The 11467-nt window shown below is 41.0% G+C and overlaps 1 protein-coding gene across 1 annotated transcript; it reads right to left on the bottom strand.

Annotated features, from left to right (window-relative positions):
• Positions 1–3016: 3016 nt before the first annotated feature.
• LOC138770434 (fibrinogen-like protein 1) lies at positions 3017–9350 on the bottom strand. The gene is made up of 6 exons (XM_069949537.1): positions 9288–9350; positions 7910–7940; positions 6947–7038; positions 5138–5258; positions 3412–3597; positions 3017–3309 (listed from the first exon to the last, which is right to left on the bottom strand). Exons 1-6 carry the CDS (start codon positions 9348–9350, stop codon positions 3017–3019), a joined length of 786 nt encoding a protein of 261 aa, XP_069805638.1.
• Positions 9351–11467: the final 2117 nt, after the last annotated feature.

Consider the following 11467-nt stretch of genomic DNA (forward strand, 5'->3'; position numbering starts at 1 on the left):
AAGTTAGCATTGGGTTAATGTTTTATATGTACTATCTGTTATTATTGACCAATAGGAGGTGCTCTCTGCTTCTAACCTATTATCTTTCTCCTTTATTATGCACACACATCCCCACCACTCACAGGGAAGTTCACTTTAGGCCCCTGTAGGAGAAGTGACATGGTGGAGGAAGTGCAACCTTAGTTCTTACTAGATTCTCAGAAAGGGAAGAAGCAAAACCTACTGTTCCTTCTGTAGTAGAGCCAGGGCCTGGCTGGCTGTCAGGACTTTTGACAGGGACAAAGAGCAGTCTAGTCCAGACATGAGTGTGTATAGATGCAGCTAGTGACCAACAGTTCTTCCAGTATTTCTACTATATCTATTATGCAGTGCTAAGAAGGGAGAGGAGTCCAGGAACGCCCTAACCCATGCTGGGAACACGTCTAAAAAGCGCAAGGGCAGTATCCTGAACAGAGTAAGAGGAACTAGCCTTGATAGGACAAAGCTACCTTAAGGGTGCCTTCACACCTACCGACTCGCAGCGTTAATAACGCTGCGAGTCGGCTAGGTCCTGGCAGATCACTGTCAATACATACACGCAGCGGTCTGAACGACCGCTGCGTGTATGTAAATCTGCCGGCCACTTAACCCCTTCTGATGCCGGCCGCCTCCCGCTCCGCTCTGTATACATACCTCCTCGCTCCACGGGGTCCCGGCGTCCTGCTCTTCCGCCCGGACAATCAGAGCAGGACGCCGGGACCCTGTGGAGCGAGGAGGTATGTATACAGAGCGGCCGACATCAGAAGGGGTTAAGCGGCCGGCAGATTTACATACACGCAGCAGTCGTTCAGACCGATGCGTGTATGTACTGACAGTGATCTGCCAGGACCTAGCCGACTCGCAGCGTTATTAACGGTAGTCGGTAGGTGTGAATTCCAATGTGATTACATACTCCCAGCGGGATTGTCATCCCGCTTCAACTATCTAAGTCTCGGCCCCATAACCCCCGCCGCCCAGGATGATACTTTACCTGCACCACGATCCGGCTGCATCTGAGGCTCCCGAAGGTACCGCGCAGCCAATCAGTGACTGTCGCAGGGCCGTGCACTGATTGGCTGTGCGGGACCTCCGGGAGTCGGGAGCCTCAGATGTGGGCGGATCGTGGTGCAGGTAAAGTATCATCCCGGGCCGCGGGAGTTAATGGGGTCGAGACTTACATACTGAGGCTGGGTTCACACTATGTATATTTGAGGCTGTATTTGTGAGGCTGTATAGCAACCAAAACCAGGAGTGGATTGAAAACACAGAAAGGCTATGTTCACATAATGTTGTAATTGAGTGGATGGCCGTCATTTAATGGCAAATTTTTGCTGTTATTTTAAAACAACGGCTGTTATATTGAAATGATGGCAGTTATTTACCGTTATATGACGGCCATCCACTCAATTTCAACATTGTGTGAACAGATCCTTTCTGTGTTTTCAATCCACTCCTGGTTTTGGTTGCTATGAGGACCTGACTTGAGGACCAAATACTGCCTGAAGTATACAGTGTGTGAACCCAGCTTGAAGGTCTACGTATCCTATATCGCAGTGCAGGAAACTAGGACACCGCCGGACACTTAGCTAAGCCCAAATAACCACGGCTGGAGCTTGTAGTATCCTGACAGGAAGGGTCACTCGACACTATAGGGCACAAGGTGGTCATACACAGTCTAAACACAACTACAAGTAAACTCACTACAAAGTATTTCTTCAAAATCTGGCAGAGTACACAGCTACACTGAATCAGGGCTTCTTCGACAAACTCTTCTCCTCTCCTTAACTCTTCAAGCAGCGCTACAACTACCTCTCTTCGACTCTACTTTTCTAAACACCTCCTCAAGCACAATAAGTTCAAGCACAAAAATCTGCATCAAAGATTTATCTATTCTACCAAAGTGTATTGTACTGCTGAAAGACCTTACAGTAAGGCTCTTCTATTTTTACATCACTGGGGCTCTGTCATACTTCATACGCTCAAGCACCCAAACAGCACAGTACACCTTGGGTTTCCCCCCCCCCCTTTCTTTGGGTGGCGGTACCAATAGTCCGGGTGGGTCAGTTGCCACTCAGGACTACCGTGACAAGAGACCAAGGGACCCATCACAGCCCAGCAGGTCACCAACCATTTGGGAAACACAGCCAGCCACACAAAACAAGCAGGTACCAACATCACACCTGTGTGCAGGACAAGCACTGGCGTCACAACACTAACACCTTTTGCTGAGCTGACACAACCACCAGTAGTACCACAACCCAGTGGCATACCATGCAACCCCAAAGCAAATGAAAAAAAATCATCTCCTTCTTCCATACATTTTGGCACTCGGTAGAGCGATATATATTCCTATAGAAGATTTTGAGTTCTGATCCTCTGCAGGAGCAAGCTAAGATATTACAGGACCTCCAACCAGGGCAGACTACTGTGCCACCATACTGTGATACACAATCAAGACCAGTGGGCAGCAGCGTAGCTACCATATAGGCTGACCACACCACTGCTACAGGGCCTGTGCACTAAGGGGGCCCACAGGCCCCTGGCCCTTCAACTGTGTGCATTTGTGATAAACACTCACATTTAAATGCTGCAGCGCTCTGACTGGCAGAGAAAGAAGCCATTGGCTATCTGCCTGGCCAGACTCTCTTGTGGCCGTAGAGAGAATTGCAACTCTAGTCACAAGAGCCCCCCCCCCCCCCATTACACATACTCACCTGGACCAGTACAGTCCCCCGGCACTCATTCTCCCAACTCCCTAGCCCACAAGTGACATAATTTGTGCGCCGGGAATCTGGGTGAACAAAAATGAATCTTAGCTACATCCCTGCGCCTGCTGTGCACGAAATTTCTCTTTCAAATAAAAGAGACTTATTGTCTTGTTATCCTTAATTTTCTTTAATACATTCATAATGCAACATAGTAAATAACATAAAAATGTCATAAAAAAAATACTATTATACAAAAAAATGGTTCAGTGCAAAGGAGTAGTAGAATCCCGCTAATGATGAATTAGATACATTCTGCTGAATTTCAAGGACTCTCTGACTTTCCACGTCGGCCATGACACAGATGAGAGATAGTCTTTATGTCTTGGTGGACTGCGCCAAACCCCATTCAGGTTTGCTGATCCGCAGGCGTTATACCACCAGCCCGAATGGAATATATCACCGCAGCTGAGGAACCTCATGTCCCCAAGTTTACATTTCCGATTACAGTTGTCGGTGGGATGATCCCTAGTGCCAAAGTTGCTCCCATGCTGGTTGGCTTCTCCTCTTCCATGGAAGGCATCGCCTATAATTAAAGAGATATCAAATATTGTTCATCTTTCCTTTATCATTTTTCTCGATAATATGGGGTTAAAATTTTTCATGCGCAGATTCATCATCCTCTCACCTGCTGTGCCGGAATATTTCCCTGCCGATAACTTATAGTGGAGGTCTTCATTTCCAACACTAAAGGGATTGTATTCAGCATAGGATTCATTGCCGCTAAAGTCCCCGAGGCTGATGTGCAGTTTGGCAGATCTGTCTGGCTGGTGTGTCAGGAGATACATGTATTCCAGTCCAAGCCAATGTTCACCTTTAACAAGAAGATGAGTCAGTTAAATAGAAGTAACAAACTGCGTGGAGTAGGGATTAGAGTTGAATGAACTTCAAGCATGCGCCATCTGATTAGCGGAGGTTGCTAAAGTTTGATAAAGCCTTAAGGTGGCCTCAAAAACATGGATCCAGCTACGACCACTAATCAAATGCTGCTCGTTCTGGTTCGTACGAACGTAAGCATACTCAAAGTTTGCTCAACTATAGTAGAGATGCAAGAATGAAAATTTAGTAGAAAATTTCAAAGACATCTCCATGCGTTGAGGCTGTGAACCACCACTGTCAAGTTCATCTTCTGTGAGATGGAAAACAGCACTATCTCCTGACCTGTAAGGTCCTAGGGCTGATTTGCGAGGCCCCCGAGGACCTGATAGGTTTCCTGTCAGGCTGGGGACCCAGGGACACAGGACAAGTGACTACCTACCGCCGGCACCCACCCTGCTGTTCCTTCCTTTTGGAGTTGTCTGCAACTTAGTAGGCCGGCCCCAACCTGCAGACTGACCACTATGCTGATATAAGTGGAACGCAAGACGAAGACAACACAATACACACACAATAATAGAATAGGCCACTAGCCGAGTCAAAAGCCAAACAGTAGTCGCCATACCAAGTCTAAGGGAATAGTCAGTAAGCCAAGCCAAAAGATCAGGAAACCAGTAATAACACAATCAGGATATAAACACTAGCTTAGTCACACTCAAAGAGGCTCTATCGCAGGCAAGGAGGCATAATGGGGTAGTAGTCTTATGGATGGCGGAGTCCCAGCCACAGGGCGTGATTGGGGCAGAGACTTTGCATGATAGAAAAGCAGATCAATGCGGGCCCTAGCCATGCGCCCCTAGCAAATGGCTGTTCCAGTTACCAGGGAAGCCAGTGGCAGTGTCAAGAGCCGTGCATGCTGGCCAGTGCCAGCTCCGGACATTCTCTTTTTGTTCACAAAGAGTAAAATAAAAGCTAAATACAACCGTAATTTTAAGTGAAAATAAATTGTCTGAACAGATGGAAAAACAGCCGTATTTTGCAAAAGGTGGTAGGTGGTAAAAAATCTCATGTTCATTATTTGGACAGTCAGGAAATTTCACGAAATACCTTCACTTATCTGGATAAAAAACCCAGGGACCCAACAGTTTCCCTTAGGTTGTCCAAAAAAAGCCAGAAGGATTTTGCTCCATACTCAATCTGAATGAGAGCTAAGGATGGCGGCTGGAGCCAACTGCTCCCGATTCCATTCTCAGTGTAGTGCTGGCATTGAACAGATTTTTGGTCAGTGGGGGTGCTTGGTGTCAGCATCCTGTTTATCAAGTATTTATAGGTTATCAATAATTTATTCTGGCTAACCCCTTTAAACAAGTATTGATAACAGGTGCAATAACATGTTTAAAAAATTTTATAGCAGCAAGTAGTGATTGCAATACCAAACACAACCTGTGCACAAGAGGGGAGCAATTTCTGAAGTCCATTTTTTCTACTCTCATAAGCAATCATTTCTTCTTCTTCTATTAGCACAGTCTTATATTTACCTTTAAGATCACCAAATCCATTTCTATAATCTTCAAACAGTCTGTCAAAGTCCAATGTGTCTGATCCATCGTGCATTTGTATTAGAGTCCAGCCGCCAAGTTCAGACATTTCACAGTACACCTTAAATAGGGGAATAAATATCCTCAGTATAAATCTTATATTCTTCTTATACTGAATAAATAAGAAGCAAAATTGCAAAGGAAATCAAGGAGCGCAGCATCTAATTATGTTTGGATGAAATAAAAAATGTATAGTAGAGAATCCTAGGAAATCGGTGTTAATAAATACATATAGAGTATAGATCTACTGTGTAGCTCGGGGAGCATATACCAGCCGCGACTGCAGCACTAGCTTTACAGCGAAGAAAAAGATGATTTGTTAGGCCGGGTTCACACTATGTAAAAAACACGGCCGTATTTGCGCAAACAACAGCAGGGGCAAGGCCGGGAGAGGGGCCGCAACTAGTCATCTGGGTGGGGAGCCTCCCGTGACTAGTCACCACTCTCTGCTTGTCATCATGCAGGCAGAGAGACCCATTAGTGGCCAATCATCCCCCCAGAGTGTGCTGACAGGCAAAGAGCCGGGACTAATCACGGATGGCCCCCCACCCAGATGACTAGTTGCTGCCCCTCTTCCGGCCTTGCTCAGTGTAATAAAACATCTTTCTCCCCTTTGTAAAGCTACCGTTGCAGCCGTGGTTGGTATGATAAGAGAGCTGCACAGTAGTTGCTGATTGGTCCCCTTTAAAGGGGTATTCTTATCTGGACATATAAAGGGGGAGTTACTCGCTGTACTAGAATATGTATGCAATTGCTATTAAAGCGACTCTGTACCCACAATCTGCCCCCTCCCCCAAACCACTTGTACCTTCGGATAGCTGCTTTTAATCCAAGATCTGTCCTGGGGTCTGTTCGGCAGGTGATGCAGTTGTTGTGCTAAAAAACAACTTTTAAACGTGTAGCCCTGTGTCAAAGTGGTGTGGCCAAGAGTGTCTGTGCCCTAGGATTGCAACGCCCAACCGTCCCTCCTCCCCGCCCTCTTCACCATTTTTCCTATTCATCCCCTGTGAGAACACTGTACAGGTGCCTTAACCATCCAGCTCATGTGCAGTGTTCACACAGGTGATGAATAGGAGAACATGTTCCAGGAGCATTCCTAATAATGAGGAGGGCGGAAAGGAGAGACAGAGGGGTGGTGCAATCCTAGGGCACACATACTCTAGGCCTCACCAATTTGACACAGGGCTGCAAGTTTAAAAGTTGTCTTTTAGCACAATAACTGCATCATCTGCCAAACGGACCTCAGGACAGATCTTGGATTAAAAGCAGCTATCCGAAGGTACAAGCGGTTTGGGGGGTCAGATTGTGGGTACAGAGTCGCTTTAACCTCCATAGTAGTTACCTAAAAGGGTATATTCACACTAAGGAATAAGCAGAATAAGCGCTGAATCAACAGCAGAATCCGCTGCCAACTTGCTGGGGATTCCGCTTCAGATTCCGCCCGTAAAATATAGTCCCATTGACTTCCATAGAATTTCCGCACTATTGTTCACACAGCAGAATTTCTGCTTCAAAAAATCGGCTGCGGATCCGCTTTCTGCCTAAAAAACCGACATGTCAATTCTTTGGGCGGAATCCGCTAGTGGAAATACCATAAATGTTGAGATATGAAAATCCCTTTAAGGGGTAATTTTGCATACAATAAATAAATAAATTATAAAAACAACAGTATATCATAGGTGCAAGGGTAAAAGTTGGTAATTTTTTTTTCTATTATATAACATCTAAGATTCTACATCACTGTCTTACCAGGGAAGAGAAGCTTGCTGACTTGGGTTGTATTCTGTATATTCCACTGGTGGAAGCATTATTTGCTTCCCATATATCTGAGCAGTCATATCCTACCAAAATAAGAAGTAAGCTTTAGTATATTAAAAACAGGCAAATTTATTCAAATATATTAAAAACAGACTGCCAGAGGAGTTCTGCTTGCCTCTGTCCAGTCCGATCAGTGATCTTCTCATAGATCCTGCCTGCCTGCAGGCTCTATGGGAAGACCGTCAATAATACTGATCAGTGCTATGCTATGGCACAGCATTAACCAGTATATGCAATCTTATGATTGCTGGTAATAGTCCCAGAGCGGAGCTTAAAAAGTGTAATAAATTTCCCGTTATTCAAATAACAATATTATTCCTGAATGTTGAACAGCTTAGACGAAAAGAAGTGTAGAAAAAAAATAATAATAATAAAAAGTGATCAAAATGTCCGGTCTACACAAATATGATACTAATAAAAATTAGAGATCATGGCGCAAAAAATGACACCTCATACAGCATCATAGGTAAAAACGATAAGAGTCACAATGGGGCCATTTTAATCAGTTATTTGCAAAAAAAAAAAAAAAGAAATTACTGTAAAAAAATAGTAAAACATTAGAAGATCTATATTAACATGTATATCCTTGTGTTCAGACTTACATATAGAATAAGAATATCATGTCATTTTTACTGTAAAGGGCATTATGTAGACACAGGAACCCCCCAAAAGTTACAAAATTGCATTTCTTTCGATTTCCCCCCATAAATAATATTTTGTGCGTTTCGTCATACATGGTCCTGTAGATGATATAGCTCTTAAAAGGTGAGGAGGAAAAAACTAAAATGCTTATTGGTGCCTGGTCATTTCGATTATCTGGGGCTGAGTCATGAAGGGGTTAAAAATCTAAACTTGAAAAAAAATTCCAAAATCTGCATCTGGTAGTTATCTTACCTTCAACCTCCTGAAACTCTCCAGAATGAGCCTGTAGTAATAAAGACGGTAGAGATTATTAACCATTTACATTAAAAAACTACAAAATAAGGTAATGAGGGAGATTTATCAAGCTGGTGTGAAGTAGAATTGTCTCAGTTGCCCCTAGCAACCAATCAGATTCCACCTTTCATTCCTCACAGATTCTTTAAAAAATGAAAGATGAAATCTGATTGGTTGCTAGGGGAGACTAAGACAATTCTACTCTACACCAGTTTGATAAATCTCCCCCTATGTGTTTTCTCTATAACTCGCAGTAGTACGGGCCACGGACATAAGCCTTGACGTTCCCAAAGTAATACAACTTTATCAAAGCAATGTATTAGCAAAGGAATTTTTTTTTTTAGTATTTCAGAGTACCCCTTTAAATATTTCAAAAAAATTTTAAGCACCCAATAGGCCAACACTTGCGCTCATTGTTCTTCCTTCAATATTTATCCACATACTAAAGTACCTCTCGCTCCTGGGAGTGCTCTCTCTCTTTTTTTACCTTTTGCAGCACTTTTGGTGTCCCCACAAATCATTGGGCCCTGTGTTGGGTCTTCTGAAACCCTCCTCCCCATAGTCTTCTCTTTACCCTCTCTTTTTATAGAGTATCTATCCTCTTTACATTTTTTTACCCCAGAACCCACTTATATAAAGGCTCTGGCCAATTATATAGGCTCCCCATGGGTCCACAATGGCCCCATCCTGAACCAACATTGGCCCCAATGGCTAATTCACACACACAACCTGAGGACGTTTTTAAGGGCAATCCCTTTAAGGGTAGATTCACACGTAGCGTTTTTAACGGTGCGTTTTTATCGCTGCGTTTTTGGTGCGATTTTTACATGCGAGTTTTGATTTTCACATGAAAATCATGTGAAAATCAAAACGTGCATGTAAAAAACGCAGCGATAAAAACGCACTGTTAAAAACGCAGCGATACGGTACGTGTGAAGCTACCCTAAGGCTGGATTCACACTACATTTATGCTGTCTGTTAAATGGATTGATGGAAAATGGATGCATTTGGGTTTATCTGTTTGTATCTGTCTTTCCATTGACTTCAATGATAAAAACGCATCCTTTTTTTTATTTTAGCGTACCCAAAAACACATCTATTTTTTTCCATTACATGGATCCAATAAACGGACAGCAAATATGCAGTGTGAACCCGGCCTTATAAGTTTACTTTTTAACGCTGAAGTTAACACAACAAACACACACACCTTTCATCCACAATGTGAAACGACAGCCTAAGGCCGGGTTCACACTGTGTTTTTTCTGTCCATATAATGGATCTGTTTTTAATTGGTTACTTTTAACATACACAAAGAATAAAAATGAAATGGACTCACCTGAGTCTGGTGATAATAAAGGCTGAATGATAGGAGACCTGCTAATAGCTGCACAGCCCTCATGGCTCTACTCCTGAAAATGGAAGAAATAAACATTTCATTGTTTTCCCTAAATGTAAAATAACAACAGAAATAACAATAGATAAAAATTCTACATATACTGTGTATATATCTATAGAATAACAATGACTAAATATTAGATACATACTGAAGATAGATAGATAGATAGATAGATAGATAGATAGATAGATAGATAGATAGATAGGAGATAGATAGACAGATAGATAGGAGATAGATAGATAGGAGATAGATAGATAGATAGATAGATAGATAGATAGATAGATAGATAGATAGGAGATAGATAGGAGATAGATAGATAGATAGGAGATAGATAGAGAGATAATAGATAGATAGATAGATAGATAGATAGATAGATAGATAGATAGATAGATAGATAGATAGATCGGTAGATAGATAGATAGATAGATAGATAGATAGATAGATAGATAGATAGGAGATAGGAGGTAGATAGATAGATAATAGATAGATAGGAGATAGATAGATAGATAGATAGATAGATAGATAGATAGATAGATAGATAGATAATAGATAGGAGATAGATAGATAGATAGGAGATAGATAGATAGCAGATAAATAGATAGATAGATAGATAGATAGATAGATAATAGATAGAGAGATAGATAGATAGATAGATAGATAGATAGATAGATAGGAGATATATAGATAGATAGATAGATAGATAGATAGATAGGAGATAGATAGATGATAGGTAGATAGATAGATAGATAGATAGATAGGAGATAGATAGATAGATAGATAGATAGGAGATAGATAGATAGATAGATAGATAGATAGATAGATAGATAGATAGATAGATAGATAGATAGGAGATAGATAGATGATAGGTAGATAGATAGATAGATAGATAGATAGATAGATAGATAGATAGGGGATAGATAGATAGATAGGAGATAGATAGATAGATAGATAGATAGATAGGAGATAGATAGATAGATAGATAGATAGATAGATAGATAGATAGATAGGAGATAGATAGATAGATAATAGATAGGAGATAGATAGATAGATAGATAGATAGATAGATAGATAGATAGATAGATAGATAGATCGGTAGATAGATAGATAGATAGATAGGAGATAGATAGGAGATAGATAGATAGATAGATAGATAGATAGATAGGAGATAGATAGATAGATAGATAGATAGATAGATAGATAGATAATAGATAGGAGATAGATAGATAGATAGATAGCAGATAAATAGATAGATAGATAGATAGATAGATAGATAGATAGATAATAAGATAGATAGATAGATAGATAGATAGATAGATAGATAGATAATAGATAGATAGGAGATAGATAGATAGATAGATAGATAGATAGATAGATAATAGATAGGAGATAGATAGATAGAAGATAGATAGATAGATAGATAGATAGATAGATAGATAACTAAATATCATATAGATACATGTAAAACATCAGTAACAACTACATTTTGTATTGAGCATTGTGAAGTAAATCACAAATTACATTAAATTTTAAAAAAATGTAAATAGAAATTTTGTAGAAAGTTTCAATTGAAATCAATACATTTCAGTTAGAAAATACCAGGAGGCTCAGTCTCCCTGCAGTACTTACTGATGTTCCTGTAGCTGGGGACAGTATAGCAGCCATCCCTGTCACCCCTTTTATAGTCCTGGACCAGGGTGGAGGCCAATACTGGTGATCAGAGGGCAGAGGACAGTCATTATCTCTCCTTTGTTGTACAATTAAGCTCATTTACATTCTAGTTTCTATGTTATCTAAGTATTTGTGGGTATTCTCAGGACTTCTTTAGGGATAGATAGATAGATAGATAGATAGATAGATAGATAGATAGGAGATAGGAGATAGATAGATAGATAGATAGATAGATAGATAGATAGATAGGAGATAGATAGATAGATAGATAGATAGATAGATAGATAGATAGATAGATAGATAGGAGATAGATAGATAGATAGATAGATAGATAGATAGATAATAGATAGATAGATAGGAGATAGATAGATAGATAGATAGATAGATAGATAGATAGATAGACAGATAGGAGATAGATAGATAGATAGATAGATAGATAGATAGATAGATAG

The sequence above is a fragment of the Dendropsophus ebraccatus genome, chromosome 13, assembly GCF_027789765.1.
Source record: "Dendropsophus ebraccatus isolate aDenEbr1 chromosome 13, aDenEbr1.pat, whole genome shotgun sequence".
NCBI classification, from domain to species: Eukaryota; Metazoa; Chordata; class Amphibia; order Anura; family Hylidae; genus Dendropsophus; species Dendropsophus ebraccatus.

Excerpts from the sequence above, each read along its gene's own strand:
- LOC138770434 (XM_069949537.1), bottom strand. The coding sequence starts at position 9,350 with ATGAGGGCTGTGCAGCTATTAGCAGGTCTCCTATCATTCAGCCTTTAT. Across the intron at positions 7,941-9,287 it reads TTTATTATCACCAGACTCAG|GCTCATTCTGGAGAGTTTCA; the intron begins GTGAGTCCATTT and ends TTATTACTACAG. Across the intron at positions 3,310-3,411 it reads GAAATATTCCGGCACAGCAG|GCGATGCCTTCCATGGAAGA; the intron begins GTGAGAGGATGA and ends CTTTAATTATAG.